We start from the raw sequence: 17,680 nt of genomic DNA on the forward strand, positions 1-17,680 counted from the left end.
AAACCTAGATTTCCTCTGAAGAAGCCAAGAATAATATGTTGGGAACATCAGTAGCAAAACAACAAAACCTTGTAACTCCTTTCCTCTAGGCTATTATCACTGATTGTGATTAATTTCTCCGCTTTCCTTCCAGTACCTGCAATGGAGGTCAGTGGAATTGCGAAGACATTCCGTGCCCTGGATCTTGTACAGTAGAGGGAGGTTCACACATCTCCACATATGATGAAAAACGTTACAATGTCCATGGAGCCTGCACTTATGTTTTGTCTAAGGTAAGCACCATCAAGTTTTAATAGGTCATACAGTCTTATACAGTTATATGGAGGAAGGAGTGGGAGGGCTGCCTCAGTCAGGATTAGAGAAGCCAACCACACTTAGGAAAGAACATTGGAGAGTTTTCTGTTAAAGCAGGAGAGCCCTGCATTGAGCGAGGCTATACAGCAATTCATGCAAAATGTATTAACTAGCTGTGATGTTGGGAGTCCTGACATGCAAGGTAAATACTAATGTATTTCAGATTCCAGGATGTGGTAATTGTTGGTAAATGCTGAATATTTACAAGCAACTGCTGTACTTGGTCTATTTTCATAACTGTCAAACAATTAAACCCCCTTGCTGTGTGGCAACTGTTTTTGCCATGTTACTAGTCCTTGGTCATAACAGGTCAGGCAGGAAAAGATGGGGATAGAGAGTGGAGCTGAAGCAAATCTTTTAGCGGAGGTTGAATCAAAACTTTGACTCTAAACACCAGAACTAGATCCAAATTCTGTGACTAGTCCCAGTCTTTATAACTATAACACTAGTTCAAAATAGCCCTGAGTTTTGGGAAAACTTGGACCCACCTCTACAAAATAAATATTTTTCAGACCTGGGAACAACCCTTTAAAGCAATAGTTGTTGCTATTGTTTTTTTTCAGCTCTGTGAAAATGACACATTCGCTGTTCTGGGAGAACTCCGCAGCTGTGGCTTGACAGACACTGAGACATGCTTAAAAACAATAGCCCTCAGCGTTAATGGGGGACAAACTGTAAGTATCCAAAACAAGTGGTGAAAATGCTGCAGGAATATTTTATAAAAATGTGGGGTGCAAAAAGATTAAGCCAGAATGAGTCAGGTATAGAGCTTTGTTAATAACGGATTTTTCAATTTAGGTCAAAGGAAATGTTTCATTTGAGACAAAATGAAAAGTTTTGTTTCATTTTCAAGTTTTTTTTCTTTTAAAAAAATTAATAAAATTGAAGTTAAGTCATTTGGAGTCAACAAATCTAAACATTTCATTTTAAACACGTCAGAATGAAAGGTTTAAACTTTTTTATTTTACTGAAACTATTTAGCAAATGCAACACGTATTTGGAAAATGTTTGTCCACTTGAATCTGCATTTCTCAGCAAAAAAAAAAAGTTTAGTCGAGAAAATTTCACCCATATCTAGTCAGGGAGTGGCATTTATCCTTCTAAGGATCTGCAGTCTGGAAAATACATATTAGTTTTTTAAACCAAGGTAAAATAAATGTATCTTTCTTTATCATAATAGTGAGGTAAGTAGTAGGTTCAGCCCCATGCTAGTTCAGTCAGAAAAGAGACTTTATTCAGAAAACAGGAGAGAAGTTCTCTTTCTATTAAGTAAACAATGAGACCATGATCTTCTTGGTTTCTGCCTAAAACTACCAGCTGCACTAGATGTAAGTCAGTTCAGATACAGAGGCTCTGCATCACTGCAAACTAAGATAGCCTAACCAATGATGCAGCTCTGTAAAGGACAAAGAATGATTCTTTAAAACAATTCCCTTTTGGAAGGGAAGGCAATCGAAGATTAAAAGGAAGGACAATTAAGATTTTAAAGGAAGGGTAAAAATCAGAAAATCAACCCCATTTCATGAAATTCATCAGGACTTACTGGGGTATATCATGCTGATATTACCAATGCATGATATAATGTTCCTTTATCTTTATCTTCCTTGCCAGATCATTGTGATCAAGTCTGGAGGTGGTGTGTTTGTGAATTGGATCTACACTCAGTTGCCCTTCTCAGCAGGTATGTTTCTCTCCTGGGGCCAATACATGACACTCTTAAAACGTCACCTAGACTCTTGCTTATTATTTTAAACTTCAAAGGAGTTGATGTGGTGTCAGTATAATGAAGAATCCCATAGCCTAGCATGTTCACACTAGATTCTCACTATGATGATGCTTGATCCAAATGGTGATTCCAGCAATAGAGGTCTAAAGTCTCATGATAAATTACAACTTGTTGTCCAACTTGTTAAGATATTAATTTGGTTTTTGCTGTCTATCCTCATAAAAAATGATCGTCACTGAAGATTTTTATGCCACCCAGTCCCTGCTCATTCTCCTCTCCACAATGGACTTGCAATGATCAAGATACCAGATTAGAAACTAGAACAAAATGATTCTTGTTAATGCTTGATGTAATCCAATTTTTCCCTTGATTAGTCTGTGGGAAGGAGCAGACAAAAGGAGCATTCTATTCCTGTGTAACTTTAATACAAACTTCACTTGCTAGCTCCTAGGCAATCACAAGCAAATATTGCATTGTATTTTTCATTCAACTTTAAGCATATCTTGGCTTTACTCCACACTAGGATTCACTATAGTTGCAACAGTAATCCAAAAAGAGCCATAACAATGGGGTGGTGTCACTCTCAAGCATTTGATCTCTTCTGAAATCTGATTATCCTGTTCTTTGTCCATAGCTAATGTCACCATTTTCAGACCCTCATCCTTCTTCATCATGGTGGGGACGAACTTTGGACTCCAGCTGGAGATCCAGCTTGTACCTGTCATGCAAGTGTTTGTGCGACTGGATCCATCTTTCAAAGGGCAGACCTGTGGTAAGTAAATGTAACAAAACCAGTGACCTGCCTGAAATCCCCATTGGTCTGGTATGACTGATTCAAACTTTGTGCTTTTTCAACAGGTCTCTGTGGAAACTTCAACAATGTTGAGGCTGATGACTTCAAAGCCATAAGTGGTGTAGTGGAAGGAACGGCAGCTGCATTTGCTAATACCTGGAAAACACAAGCTTCGTGCCCTAACATCAAAAACAACTTTGAGAATCCTTGTGCCCTCAGCGTAGAAAATGGTAAATGCATTATAGAAAATTGTCCATGCAGGCAATGTGAAATTAGATTTCTAGTTTTTCCTTATAGAGCTAATGGAAAATACTTGATATAAAGCAAAAATTAGAAGAAATAAGAGATTTTAAACATGGTAAAACATACATTTGGAATCAGAAAGAAATGTTCATAAGAAAAGAAAATTTGAGAGAAGGTAAGTAATAAAATAAGTGCAAGAATCATGGATACTTTCCAACAATAGCAAAGAGTCCTGTGGCACCTTATAGACTAACAGACGTATTGGAGCATAAGCTTTCGTGGGTGAATACCCACTTCGTCGGATTCATGCATCTGACGAAGTGGAAATTCACCCATGAAAGCTTATGCTCCAATATGTCTGTTAGTCTATAAATTGCCACAGGACTCTTTGCCGCTTTTACAGATCCAGACTAACACGGCTACCCCTCTGACACTTTCCAACAACAATTTATCTTCACAGATTTAGGTTTAGTGAACAAGATGGCAACTTGGTGCAGAATGAGTGTACCGTAGCTATATGTTTATAAGGCTTTAGTGAATTCTTTGTTCAATCCATGGTGAGAAACTGTTTTTTCATAACTTTGGCAAAGACTTGTTAAAGCCAAATGTTGCTGGGAGCAAAACAATGTGGTTGCTATGGTACAATTTCAGAACTGAGTTTACAGAGAGTTCATGATTCACACAGGGCACATTAGGAGTAGATTTTTGAGCCTAATGAAATAAAAAGAGTAATATGGATTCATTTAATTTCCTCTATTCACAGAAAAGTATGCTCAACACTGGTGTGGATTGCTGACGGACAGCACAGGACCTTTTGCCAATTGCCACTCCACAGTGAATCCAGCTGTTTACCACACGGTACTTAGCTATTTTTTTTCCTTTAAAAAACAATCAAAATTGGAGCCTTAAAACCAACTGTTTGGAAAGAAATGTCCCAAACACATCTCCCAAATTATGCTGTGTTTATATTTTAATCTGCATAATACATCACTTCTTTTTCTCTATATATGTTTCTTACTTTATGTGTATATTTCCGACCCCTATTTCAGTCTGCACTCTTGCTTTCATCATCCTGAATTGCTTTTAAACAAGAACTGCTATTTGCCACAGAGCAAGAAAACCAAAATGTAAACATATAAAGAAGTTATATATAAAGTATATAAAATATACTAATTGTATATGAATTTTTGCTTACTAAAGTATATCATCTTCAGAATAATCCATATATTTAGGTAAAATGGGAGATTATGAAGCATACAACAGATTCTTTGGCTCTTATTTTACAATAATAGCTGCCAATATTTTGGGGTCTCCATTATTGTCATATCAAAAAAATCCTAAAAGGAGGTCAGAAAATATTAAAGGTATGTTAACACTGCTCACAACTGAATGTATACGGAGAAGAAGCTGATACATAAGACCATAAGAAGTTAACAGGACCTGTTTTTGGATGGGCAGTTCTGTGATTATTAATTAGTTTGTTTCTGCATCCCTAGAACTGTCTGTTTGACACCTGTAACTGTGAAAAGAGTGAGGATTGTATGTGTGCTGCCCTCTCTTCCTATGTGAGAGCTTGTGCTGCCAAAGGTGTCCAGCTGGATGGATGGAGGACTGATGTCTGTTGTAAGTGTTATAGCCACTCCCTGAGTCTTCTATTCTGAAAGAACCAGTAGTAGAATTTATCAATCAATCATCATCTTATATCAATTTCTAGCCAATCCAAGGCTCTCCCAGTAAATTTTGAGGGAAAGGTATTGAAAAGTAAAATTCTTGCAATAATTCCCTATTTTTTAAATAATGTATTGGAGGTTAGTTGTGGTGAATACAAACAGACGGAAGATACAGTTGGTGCTAGGAAAGAGACAACTGCTGCAAAAGTGGCTCTGACTCTCTCTGCAGAGGCTTTAAGTTAACTAGAGTTTCATCTATCCCCGGTTGCCATGGAAATGAATGTGTCAGATCACAGAAACAATAGTAGTTCTAAACAAAATATTTCAAAAATAAAAAATGTTTAAACAAAGGGTTATTTAAAGTCACCAAGTTGTTTTCTTTGATCCAACATGTCTGTTTCCAATGCAGGTGTATTTGCCTACCTCAGGAGGCCTCATGCCTCGGAGTGCACCAAAGATTTATAGATTTCTGTTATAACTGCCACCCTGAAGTATGGTTTCTCTTTCCAAATCTCATTTGAAAACCTATCTTTTTTCATTTGCATATATCACTTCATTTGTCCCCTATCTACCGTTACTTTTTTTTTAATATAATGCTGTGCATTATTTAACTCTGAAAGCATGCTGGGATACATTTTGTCTGAAAAATGTGATACACAAAAAATTGTATAGCATTGTTTTTTCTCTGTTATTCAGACTACATATTCACCCTCTCTCCCCACCAAATAATATTATCTGGAACTAACAAATCTGTTGATGTCATTTTGTTTGTTTTTCCTTCTCAAGCCAAATACAAAACCTTGTGTCCCAAATCCTTGACCTACCGCTATGACATCAGTTCCTGTCAACCCACTTGCCGGTCTCTGAGTGAGCCCGATGTCACATGTAACATCAGGTTCATTCCAGTTGATGGTTGCTCCTGTGAAAAAGGAACCTACATGGATGAATATGGCAAATGTGTGTCTGCTAGCAAATGTCCTTGTTATTACAAAGGATCTCCCATTCCCTCTGGGGAAGTTGTTCATGAAGATGGTCTTGTATGGTAAGAGATTCTTTTATAAAACAAAAAGAAAAAGAGTACTTGTGGCACCTTAGAGACTAACAAATTTATTAGAGCATAAGCTTTCGTGAGCTACAGCTCACTTCATCGGAAGCTTATGCTCTAATAAATTTGTTAGTCTCTAAGGTGCCACAAGTACTCCTTTTCTTTTTGCGAATACAGACTAACACGGCTGCTACTATGAAACCTTTTATAAAACACTAACGCTGCATTGTATAAACTTTCTAAATAAAAGAATACACCTCAGTTAAGCTTGCTGTACCCAGCCCTGCATGATTTTCAATATAATGCTCTGTCCACAGAATAATTCTGTTAGTCTATGAGAGTAGTGCATTTTTCCAGACTTATGAGAACTATTGTATTCAGGTGAGATTCCTATTGTATTCATTGATTTTTCCCAGCATAAAATACAAAAATACACAGTGAGAGGTTTATAGTATAATAAACATCAAACTCAAAAGGGAGACATTGTCTGTCACATTTTCAGTCAGAATTTTTCCTGGACATCTATAGCTGAGATCATAGGAAAATACCACTAGCAGTTGGGTTGACAAGAAACTTTTTTCTGTAATCACAAGGTGGCATGTTAGAATTCCATGTCCTATTGGAAAGTTCTGAAACAGCAGAAAAGAAGCTCAGTATGCAAATCTTAGAATAGAAGGTGCTACAGTAAATGCAAAATAATAAAAAATAAATATTATTATTATTCCCTTCCATTTCTTACAGTACTTGTGCACAGGGTAAACTGAGCTGCATTGGAGCTGTGAACCAAATGCCAGGTAAAAACCTTTAGCTTATCTTTGCTCTCTAGTCTGTCCTTGGTTTTGAGTTTATTTTCTCTTGGTGCAACAGAACAAAACTGAAACACACAGGAAAGTTAATAGAGTGGAAACTGTTCCTTAATTTCATCTACTATTTTTAAAATAAAATATCAGTCTATACAGTGTGACCAGTTAAAAAAAATAACACAAAGGTAATGCAATAATAATTACATGTAATTTCTAAGAGATTATACAAATAGAAAACTGCTACTTCCTAGGGAATTCATAGTATCCTGTCATATAAACCCTTGCATTCTTTTTTTAATTGTACTGGATATGAAGAGCCTAGTCTCCTTATAGCAAATTGAAAACATGTTATTGCTGTGCAAACTCTGGTTCCTTTTCTCATATCTCTCATGTCATTCTCTCCCCTAGTTTGTGCTCCTCCCATGGTCTACTTTGACTGCAGAAATGTCACTGCAGGCACTACTGGAGCTGAATGTCAGAAGAGCTGCCAGACTCTTGACATGCAGTGTGTAAGTATGAAGTGGCTGGACAGGATAGCCTTTGTAGAAAACTAATGTTTGTTTTTACTTCTGTACACTAGAACTATTCATGGTTCATAAATATAGTCCTGAAGCTGTAATACTGATAGTCTGTTTGTGCAGTGAAACCCTGGAAGCATGTTATGAAGCATTAACAATGCAATCACTAAAGGTCAAGATCATGAGCAAATAAAAGTCAACTTTACATGAATCTCTCACAGAGGTACTGACTGGAGATGCGTCGGACTTTGTAGATCTAATTCAGATAACAATACCTAGCAAGAACTAGTTCTCAGCGAAACATCCAGAAATTTGCCTTATGCACAATCCGTTCAGTAGAAAATTACTGGACGTAACCTTGATTGAAACTGTTAATATTTTTTGTGCCGTGACGCACTTTGTAATAATCTCTTACACATCCAATTGTATTACAAAGGCTGGGAACATGATAACAGCCTGATTGGCTGTGTCATTTTATGAGACAGCATCATGTGAGATAAATGGCAATCCAACTTAATGCATCAGAAAAAATGTACGAAGCTATTCTTTTTTTAACTTTCTATCCGCTCACACACAGATCAGCAGGTCCACAGGTTCATCAGTAATTCAGTACCCAATTCAATATCTTTCACACTTTCACAATCTATAGACCACCTGTGGATACTGGGACACATGAAATGTTGACTTTTAACAGGTTTTATCTTCCACTAAATCTTCCTTTAGCAACCAACCGTATATTTGAGCAATCCATATTTTCCTTTGAGACATCTCCGATTTAAACTGGATGTAAATAAACACAGTCCAGAGACAGGTTCTAAGAACCTAATCTTACTCTCTCTCTACTCGAGTAAGTAAGTTACATTTTCTGCTTGGCTTTACAGTACAGCACACAGTGTATGTCTGGCTGCATGTGCCCCTCTGGGCTAGTGTCAGATGGTAAAGGCAGCTGTATTGCTGAAGAGGAATGTCCATGTATTCACAATGAGGCTACCTACAAACCAGGGGAAGAGATCAAAGTTGACTGCAACACCTGGTATGTATTCATTGAACTGTGTGGTTCATGGAGCCACAACATTGCCCTTTCCAAAGATCCATATATAAGCAGCACAATAGCAAAAAAAAGAAATGTTCATTGTGGATTGGGTTGGCAGATGGACTTTTCAGTATATTTACCATAACAAGCCAGTTTTCTGTCATTCAAGAGGGATGGTAAAAACAAAGAGTGGGAGCCAGGAAATCTTTGGGTTTAAGGTTTTCATAGAAAAAGATTCATAGAAAAATAGGGGTGGAAGGGACCTTGATAGATTATCTAGTCCATCCCCCTGTGCTGTGGCAGGACAAGTATACCTGGACCATCCATGACAGGTGTTTGTCTAAACTGTTTTTAAAAACCTCCAAAGATGGGGGTTCCACAGCGTCGCATGATAATCTATTCCAGAGCTTAACTATACTTGTAGTTAGAAGGTTTTTCCTAATATCTAACCTAAATCTCCCTTGCTACAGATTAAGCCCATTACTTCTTGTCCTATCTTCAGTGGACATGAACAATTGGTTGCATCCTTAACATATTTGAAGACTGTTAGCAAGTTCCCTCTCCATCTTCTTTTCTCAAGACTAAACATGCCCATTTAAAAAAATAACCTTTCCTCACAGGTCAGCTTTTCTAAACCTTTTATCATGTTTGCTGCTCTCCTCTGTACTCTCTCCAGCTAGTCCACATCTTTCTTAAAGTGCGGCATTCAGAACTGAACACGGTACTCCAACTGAGGCTTCACCAGTGCTAAGTAGAATGGGAAAATTACATCAGTCCTGTTAATATAGCCCAGAATATTAGCCTTCTTTGCAACTGCATCACATTGTTAACTCATATTCAATTTGTGATCCATTATAAAGCCCAGATCCTTTTCACCAGCACTACTGCCTAGCCACTTATTCCTCCTTTTGTAGTTGTGCATTTGATTTTTCCTTCCTTAATATAGTACTTTGCACTTGTCTTTATTGAATTTCATCAACACTTTGCCAATTTGTCAGGGTCATTTTGAATTTTAATCCTGTCCTCCAAAGTGCTTACAATTCCTCCCAGCTTGGTCTTATGGGCAAATTTTATAAGTATACTCTCTATTCTATTATCCAAGTCATTAATGAATATATTGAACAGTACCAGACCCCGGACAAACCCCTGCAGGACCCCATTAGCTACATCCCCCAAGTTTAACACCAAACCATTTATAATTACTCCTTCAACCAGTTTTGCACACACCTTACAGTAATTTCATCTAGACCACATTTCCCTAGTTTTCTCATGAGAATATCATATGGAACTTTATCAAAAGCCTTTCTAAAATCAAGATATATTACATTTACAGCTTCTTCTCTATCTACTAGGCCAGTAATCCCATCAAAGAAGGAAATTAGGTTGGTGTGGCATGGTTTGTTGTTGACAAAATCTCTGTTGGCTATTACTTGTTGCCCTATTATTCTCAAGGTGTTTACAAATTGATTAATAACTTGTTCCAGTTTATTTCCAGGTATTAAAATCAGGCTGACAGATCTATAATTCCCCAGGTCCTCTTTGTTACACTTTTCCCTTCTTCAGTCATCTGGGACCTCACCCATCTTCCCTAAATTCTCAAAGATAATCATTAATTGTTCCAAGATTGCCTCAATTAGTTCCTGAAGTACCCTAGGATGAATTTCATCAAGCCCTGCCAACTTGAATATAGCTAGCTTATCTACATATTCTTTAACCTGATCTTTCACTAGTTTAATTTGCATTCCTTTCTCCTTGTTGTTAATATTAATAATGTTAACTATCTGGTCACATTTACCTTTTTAGTGAAGACTGAAGCAAAATAGGCATTAAACACCTCAGTCTTCTTGATAATGTCCATTATTAACTCTTCTTTCCTGCTAAGTAAAGGACCTCCTTCATCTTTCTCTTGCTCATAATGTATTTATGGAACTTCTTCTTTATTGTCTTTTATGTAACTCCATTTTGTGCTTAGCCTTTCTGATTTTGTCCCTACATGCTTCTGCTATTCTTGTGCACTCATTCTTAGCAATTTGCCCATGTTTTCACTTTTTGTAGGATTTTTTTATTTATTTTGATTTTCGGTTCATTAAAGAGCCCGTGATAGAGCCATATTGGCCTTTTACTATTCTCCTATCTTTCTTTTGCATCAGGATAGTTTGCTGTTGCTCCTTTAATATTGTCTCCTCGAGAAACTGACAGCAATCTTGAACTCCTTTTTCTCCTAGATTTCCTTCCCACAGGACCTTGCGTACCAGTTATCTGAGTTTGTTAAAATCTGCTATTGTCCTTATTCTGCCATTCTCACTCCTTCCATTCTTTAGAATAAAATCTATCATGTCATGAGCATTTTCACCCAAATTGCCTTAACCCATCAGATTCGCAACCAGTTCCTTCCCTGTTGGTCAGAATCAAATCTAAAATGGCTGTCCCCCTGGTTACTTCCTTCACCTTCTGAAACAAAAGGCTGTCACCAATGCATTCCAAGAACCTATTGGACATTTTGTGTTTTGCCATATTACTTTTTCAACAGATGTCTGGGTGGTTAAAGTCCCCCTTTACTACCAGGTCTTGTGTTTTCATGCAGTATTATCTATATTCCTATTAACCCCTTCATGCTGATGATATAGAGCTTTTGCATTAATTGTTTGCTTGGAGAAATTCTAACTTTAACACAAGAGTGAATACAACATTTACCAGGACTGATACATACTGAATTAAATAAATATGTTGTGGGAATTACTTGTGCATCAAGTGAGTAATTTTATGATTAAAATACTTTCTTCTTCTTCTTAGCGTGTGTAAGAACAGGATGTGGAAATGCACCAGTGAACAATGCCTGGGTACGTGCGCTATTTATGGAGATGGGCATTACATTACATTTGACGACAAACGGTTTAGCTTCAATGGAGATTGTGAATACACATTAGTCCAGGTACTGAGCTTTTTTCTTAGCATTACTACTTGTGGAGTCACCTGTATCCTCCATGTGGCAATTATCCATCTGCTAACTTCATTTGTCTCTTCAGAACCACTGTGGGAAAAACAGCACAGTCAATGGAACCTTCCGAGTTGTCACTGAAAACATCCCCTGTGGCTCCACTGGGACTACCTGCTCTAAGTCTATTAAAGTCTTCCTTTTGGTGAGTTCCCCTTTTGGTACATTTTTGAAAAGAACAGGTTTATTATGTATTCATTTGAGACTCAGGAGGAGCCAGAAGCTGATTCTTAGTCATTCTTTTGATTTTTTTTCTCCCCATTTTAGGGCTATGAGTTGATACTCAGTGAGGAACACCTTGAAGTGGTAGAAAGAGAAAATGGAAGGCAAATGCCATACCAAGTCCGCTATATGGGCATGTACTTAGTTATTGAGACCAACAATGGACTGATCCTCATGTGGGATAAGAAAACCAGCATCTTCATCAAACTCAGCCCTGATTTCAAGGTAAGGCTTAAGAAGGCAGGAGTTTGCTGCCGACTATCATTGACACAAACGATGAATTATCATCCCTCTTGAGTGAAAAGGCAATATTGATTGAAATGAAACAGAGTATGGCTGAAAGTCTTGTGTAAAATGATAGGAAGTATGTTTAACCGTGTCTCAAAATACAGATGTTTAAGGATAGTGTGTGGTACTATTCTAGAGTTTGTCAACATAGCTATTGATGTGTGAGAAGGGTATTATACACCATAGGAAATGGGAACTTTGTCATCCTATTTGCATACCACACTGACTTTTCCATTAGGGAAATGTATTAGGGAGTGGTTCAGCCAGCTTCAGAAATGCATGTAGAAGTATATTCTAATGCCATGAGTTCTTTAGCTAAATAGTACACCAGAATCAAATGTATTTTTCCCACAAATATGAAATGTATTTTAGATTCATACATACAGCCTAGTATTTATGTCAGCTTTGCTAAATTTTACTTCCTCACTTGCATAGGGTGACATTTTTTGGATGGACAAGCAAAGTATTCATTTTTATCAATGTCATTAATTTTGGTAAAGAGCAAGTGAGTAGATTTTGTGCCTGGAGTGGGCTACTCATTTTCATGACAGTTTTGTAAGGCTGTTTTATCTAAGTATGTCTATTGTATATCTGTACAACACAAGACAAACAAAAGAATATGCAATTAGCTAACTGTAGATTCATCATCGTAACTCACCAGTGATGGGGCACAATAACCACGCAATTTTCTTATTGTTCAAATTTTTAAATAAATTACTAGGCTTATACCCCTCAGACCAGTCATCAGGTCCTTTTACTGAGGAAAAAAGCAGATTTTTTGGAAAGTATGTTATCTTAGAAAAACAGAGAGTTAGGATATTACCAAACAGTTAAAGATACCATGCAGAATAGGGAATTCCAGTGCTTTTAGTCTGTGATGTTGCTGAAAACTTTCTATCATCCTTTTTGTGCATGTGTGTGTGTACAGGGTCAGGTCTGTGGCCTGTGCGGGAACTATGATGGCAATGGCATTAATGACTTTACCACCAGAAGTCAGTCTGTGGTAGGAGATGTGCTGGAGTTTGGAAACAGCTGGAAAGTGTCTCTTACTTGTCCTGATGCCAACTATGCAAAGGACCCGTGCTCTACCAACCCTTATAGGAAGTCCTGGTCACAGAGGCAGTGCAGCATTATCAACAGTGAAGTCTTTGCTGCGTGTCACTCTCAGGTATAGCAAATCCTCAGAGCAAAATTCTCCTAAATAAAGATGATAGTTTTATATTCCTCAGATGCCTGTGTACTTGACATCGAGTTGTCAGTCCTTACATTCCATTGAATACAAGTGGTCTGCTAGTGTACATATCCTAGCTATGGGTGTGAACAAGAGCAACTGGATCCAGCCCCACACCCCAGCCTTTGAGTGTTTGAAACCAGCTCTGAATTTCACAACTAAGGCTCATCTCTAATATATACACAACATTGTTGAAGAAACCCATCCCTTAGAAGACGTGAGTCAGACCTAATTACGAACTAAATTTCTGACTCTCCAGAAATTTCATTTGGGTCCGTTTTCTCCCTATTCCAAAATAACTATCCCCATTGAAGGTAGTCTCATACATTCTGAAACAGGTGCACAATTCATCAGCTAAGATATGTTTCACCTTGAATTGTCACAGGTAAATTTCAGGCTGGATTATTTTACCCAACAGGAATGGGCACTGCACCAGTAGAACAATACAACATTGTTTATTTTACAGGAAGCATTCTTGTTTTTCTTGTGTAAAAAAAGGATAATCTCAAGTCAGTTTGAGTTTTATTTTTAGTGTGGGTTAGTTAATATTTTCCTTATATGACATGTACAGAATACAAGTGTAACGCCAGCAGACCCCAGTCATCGGCAGGTGGGATCAAACCGGAGTCCGATGGAACTTAGTGCATGAGCCTCTACCGCATGAGCTAGAAGCAGTTAGCAAAGGCTGTAGAGCAAACTCATTAATCTCTCTTTCTATGTGGTCTTGGTGCCAGTAAACGGGACAGAACACCACACCCAGAAGGTATGTGGGTTACACAAGCTCTATCCCTGAGTTAATTATTAACATGCTGGAGTTGCAGGGGAAAAGAATCAGTTTAGATATCAGCAGCCATTGCTAAAGCATATGTAAAACAATGTAGCCTACCTGTATTATTTGTGTCTTAATTCTTTCCATAGATACAAACCCTAATGTTCAAACATAGTTGTCTGTTTGAGCCCGCATTTTGGGGCTCAAATCTGCAATTGTTTGCAAATCTGCTTATGTGAATGATCAGATGTATGATTTAGACATACTGTTTCAGCATCCACATGGGAAAATTGGGTCTAGTTTGTCTAGCAATGCAAATACAAGAAAATGAAAGTTACAGATTTTGCCTTTTTGTGGCATATTATTATTCTAGAAGCGTTACTCTGGCAAAGCAAGATGACCCCAGAGAAAGTAAAACTTACATTTACTGCTTTCTTTGTCTAACAGGTTGAACCAACTAAATATTATGAAGCATGTGTGACTGATGCTTGTGCTTGTGACAGTGGGGGAGACTGTGAATGTTTCTGTACAGCAGTAGCTGCATATGCTCAAGCATGTAGTGAATTTGGTGTCTGTGTAGCCTGGAGAACTCCATCAATCTGTCGTGAGTATTAGCCCATAGCTCAATGGAGATTGAAAGTATAGTGTATCAGTTTCAAGGCAATTGTTTTGAGAATGTTATTAAATATATTATTAAATATATGACAACAATTAGTTCTCAACCCTGTGTTTCTTATCAAACTGGGTTGACAGTTATGCAGTTTCAGCTCTTGATTCATGACTTTCAAGACTACCCAAATGGTATGGTATTGGTATAATGGAGAGCTATGAAAAACGGAGGCATTTTGTTCTGAACATGTCTGTTTTCCTGTTTCCCCTCAGCTATGTTCTGTGATTATTACAACCCAGAAGGGGGATGCGAGTGGCACTACAAGCCTTGTGGAGCCCCCTGCATGAAGACCTGTAGGAATCCAAGTGGAAGATGCCTTCATAAGTTACCAGGTTTAGAAGGTGAAAAGAGCTATGACACAGCACGCTGCTTGCTGTAGAGTACACAACTGGTTACCATTTTTTTCCAGCTCAGTCATTGTTGCATCAAATTCTCCCTTCAGATATACCCCATATAATCTTATTTTCTTCAGTGGGTTGCACTAGTATAAATGAGGGCAGAGTTTGGTCCCTAGAGTTTGAAAACATTTGTAGGACTCAGTTACTGTGGGGTCTTCTAATGATAATAGTCTGTGCTACATGATAGAACCGTATTAGTATCTTGGTTCATAGGCTAGCATCACATCCACATCTTAGGTATTAGGGGAGCCTTGTTTGCTAAATAATAACACTGTGCCAATCAATAAAGGAGCCATTAACAAGAATCCAGAAGCAGTAGTTCCCTTTTATTTGGAAGGACTCATCATATTATAAGGAAGGCAAGCCAAAGAAAGTGAGCAGGGGAAGGAGTACAAGTTTGAAAAGCCCTTGTGCCTGAGAAATATAGCTCAAAGTAGAAAAATAAAAAGAAATTACCTTCTGCATAAAGTTCCAACTTATACTCTTTTTTTTATTTGTGCCTCAGGCTGCTATCCAAACTGTCCAGCAAACAAGCCATATTTCAATGAGGATGAGATGACATGTGTTGATAACTGTGGTTGTTATGATGCTGAAGGAAACTACCACAAACCAGGAGTGAGCTTCTACTCACGGGACAACTGTCAGCTGTGGTAAGATTTAATGTACAGTCTGACCATGTTAAAGAGAAAAGACCAAAGCAGTGTTTGAAAGTTATGCACCGCAGTCCCACGGCGAGGTGGGTTTATGTTGCCTGTGCAAAAGCGACCCCTTATTTTCACATACCAATTTTCATATTACTAGTGAGCAATTTTTGATTCTGTTGAATTTGTTCTCAGTATCACAGTAAATTCTTCAGTTTAGTGCCCAGAAAAAAATCTGATGTGCTTTATAACCAGGTTTGTTCTATTCTGCACTCCTCTATCATGGTGATATTCCTATAAGGTCACTCATCATCATGATAGAAGAGTGCAGAATAGAACAAACCCGGTTATGTAATATATAATATAGATTTGTTTCTGGGGTTTATTCTATATCCACATATAATTTAAAGTTCATAACTAATACAATCCAATATTCAGACTTTTTCCTTTTCTAGCCTCTGGGCCAAAACTCATTGGAAGAATGACGAATGTGACAAGTAGCTTCCCTAAAGACTCATTTCTGTAGTTTCCCATAGCCTTTGACTTCACTCTCATGTAGGAGCTGAGGTCTGATATCAGGGAGATGGTTGGGAAAAGAATGGCAGTCAGAGGAGCTGGCTATAAGTGGGATGGCATAAAAAGAGATTGATCTAACAGTAAGGGTATGGGAAAGGAATGGACCCTCTTCTTAACCCTCCCTCTGATCTGTGCTGCTTCAATGTCAGAACTGGCTTTAGGGAAGAAGAAAAAAGCAACCTCTAAGCAGGTACTGTGGAGAGGGAGCGGCATCTCCTCTTAACTATTCAGCTTGGAAGAGGTATTTTAATCAGAGCTGACTATGAGAATATTAGCTGGAATCTAGACAATTCCTTCTCTGAACTTCAGTCAAATCCTAATTCAGAATAATTCTGCTCTGGTTTATGATTAGTCTCTGGTATAAATTCAGTGAAAATACCATAACAGTAAACGAGTTCATCACCCTTCATGCATTTTCAGGCTCACATTTCTTCCCTGTTATTTCTTTCAGTACATGCACAATGGAAGGCTTAGAGTGCAAGTTTGATGCTGAAGGTAAGTTGGCAAAGAAGATTTATGAATAAAAACACATTCTTGAACTTTTGTTTCATTTGACAGGTAACTAACAATGTCATTCCACCTCTTCTGTTTTACAGCATGTTATTGCTATTATGAAGAACACAAATATAAATATAAGGATGTCATTTATAACACCACAGATGGGATTGGAGGGTGTTTGAGTGCAACTTGTGACATCAATGGAACAATAACCAGAAAATTCTTTGAATGCAGTGGAATTACAACTATCACCCCATTCACATTTAGTACAGTTCTACCTACGAGTGCTGCAGGTATTTCTATGCATTTCTCAAAATATCTGAAAAAATCTTTGTATACCTGGAGGGTAAGGGCCTACTCCTTTAATTGCACATGTTTGTACTATAAGTTGGTAACTTCTACAATAACAGTCAAAAACTCAACTGGCAGCTCCCCCCTCCCGCCCTTGAGGATTCTCTGCCCAGCTGGTGCGGAGAGATACAGCAGCAGCTTCTACAAATTCTCTCCCTTAGTCCCCACTGTTACCATGGGTAACACCACCACCAGGTGCTCCCAGAGGAAAGATAGTGTGGATAGTTCATCTTTATGCCCTGGATATCCCTGGCTGCCATGAGCATGAAGTAGAGCAGCTTTAAGGGCAGCTCCCAGACAGCTCTAGACTGGTGGGGGTCATCTTTACTACTTCTCCCTATATATATGGTGGACAACAAATAGCAATTTTAAAATAAACTAAACACATTAGTGCAATCTCAAAGCTAAAAAATCCAATTTAAGGGAACTTCCAAGGTATTTCAGAATGTCCTTTGACACTCTTCCTGATTGCTAAAGATTTTTGTAAGCAAGCTAGTGCTTTCTCCTGCTTGATCCTGCAGTTAATGCATCATGCTGAACATGCAAAAATGACAAATATATCCATAGCATCGTAGAGTAATATCATGAACACAACATAATGAATTCAATGTTGGATCAAGCAGAAGCAACCATTCTGTGAAGAAGATGGTTTTCATTCAACACAAATGTCTCAATAATACCAAGATGCTACAGAAACCTATGTTAAAATAAAGAGAAAAGTTCTAAATGTGACTGTCCTGATTGCCATTGACTTTTTCCTTGCATAGTGACTGTGAAGTGTGTGTACCATTCTGATTATTTAGAAATCAATTGTAAATGATTACAAAAGAGATAATAGAGTGGAAAATCAGGCCCT

General features: G+C 37.9%; 1 protein-coding gene across 1 annotated transcript in view; it reads left to right on the plus strand.

The window, feature by feature from the left end:
- The window catches only part of LOC122460583 (mucin-2-like), a 63,096-nt gene that overhangs the window by 21,307 nt on the left and 24,109 nt on the right, over positions 1-17,680 (plus strand). Inside the window, exons 11-30 of the mRNA XM_043516368.1 lie at positions 134-272; positions 918-1,028; positions 1,966-2,035; positions 2,715-2,852; positions 2,939-3,103; positions 3,880-3,974; positions 4,613-4,739; positions 5,573-5,828; positions 6,573-6,625; positions 7,043-7,143; positions 8,034-8,185; positions 10,979-11,117; positions 11,212-11,325; positions 11,448-11,627; positions 12,619-12,858; positions 14,138-14,294; positions 14,573-14,701; positions 15,264-15,408; positions 16,427-16,470; positions 16,572-16,757. Coding sequence (XP_043372303.1) covers positions 134-272; positions 918-1,028; positions 1,966-2,035; positions 2,715-2,852; positions 2,939-3,103; positions 3,880-3,974; positions 4,613-4,739; positions 5,573-5,828; positions 6,573-6,625; positions 7,043-7,143; positions 8,034-8,185; positions 10,979-11,117; positions 11,212-11,325; positions 11,448-11,627; positions 12,619-12,858; positions 14,138-14,294; positions 14,573-14,701; positions 15,264-15,408; positions 16,427-16,470; positions 16,572-16,757 — 2,741 coding nt within the window. The remainder of the gene's footprint in view (positions 1-133; positions 273-917; positions 1,029-1,965; positions 2,036-2,714; positions 2,853-2,938; positions 3,104-3,879; positions 3,975-4,612; positions 4,740-5,572; positions 5,829-6,572; positions 6,626-7,042; positions 7,144-8,033; positions 8,186-10,978; positions 11,118-11,211; positions 11,326-11,447; positions 11,628-12,618; positions 12,859-14,137; positions 14,295-14,572; positions 14,702-15,263; positions 15,409-16,426; positions 16,471-16,571; positions 16,758-17,680) is intronic.

This window comes from Dermochelys coriacea, chromosome 6 (genome assembly GCF_009764565.3).
Source record: "Dermochelys coriacea isolate rDerCor1 chromosome 6, rDerCor1.pri.v4, whole genome shotgun sequence".
In the NCBI taxonomy this organism is placed as follows: Eukaryota; Metazoa; Chordata; order Testudines; family Dermochelyidae; genus Dermochelys; species Dermochelys coriacea.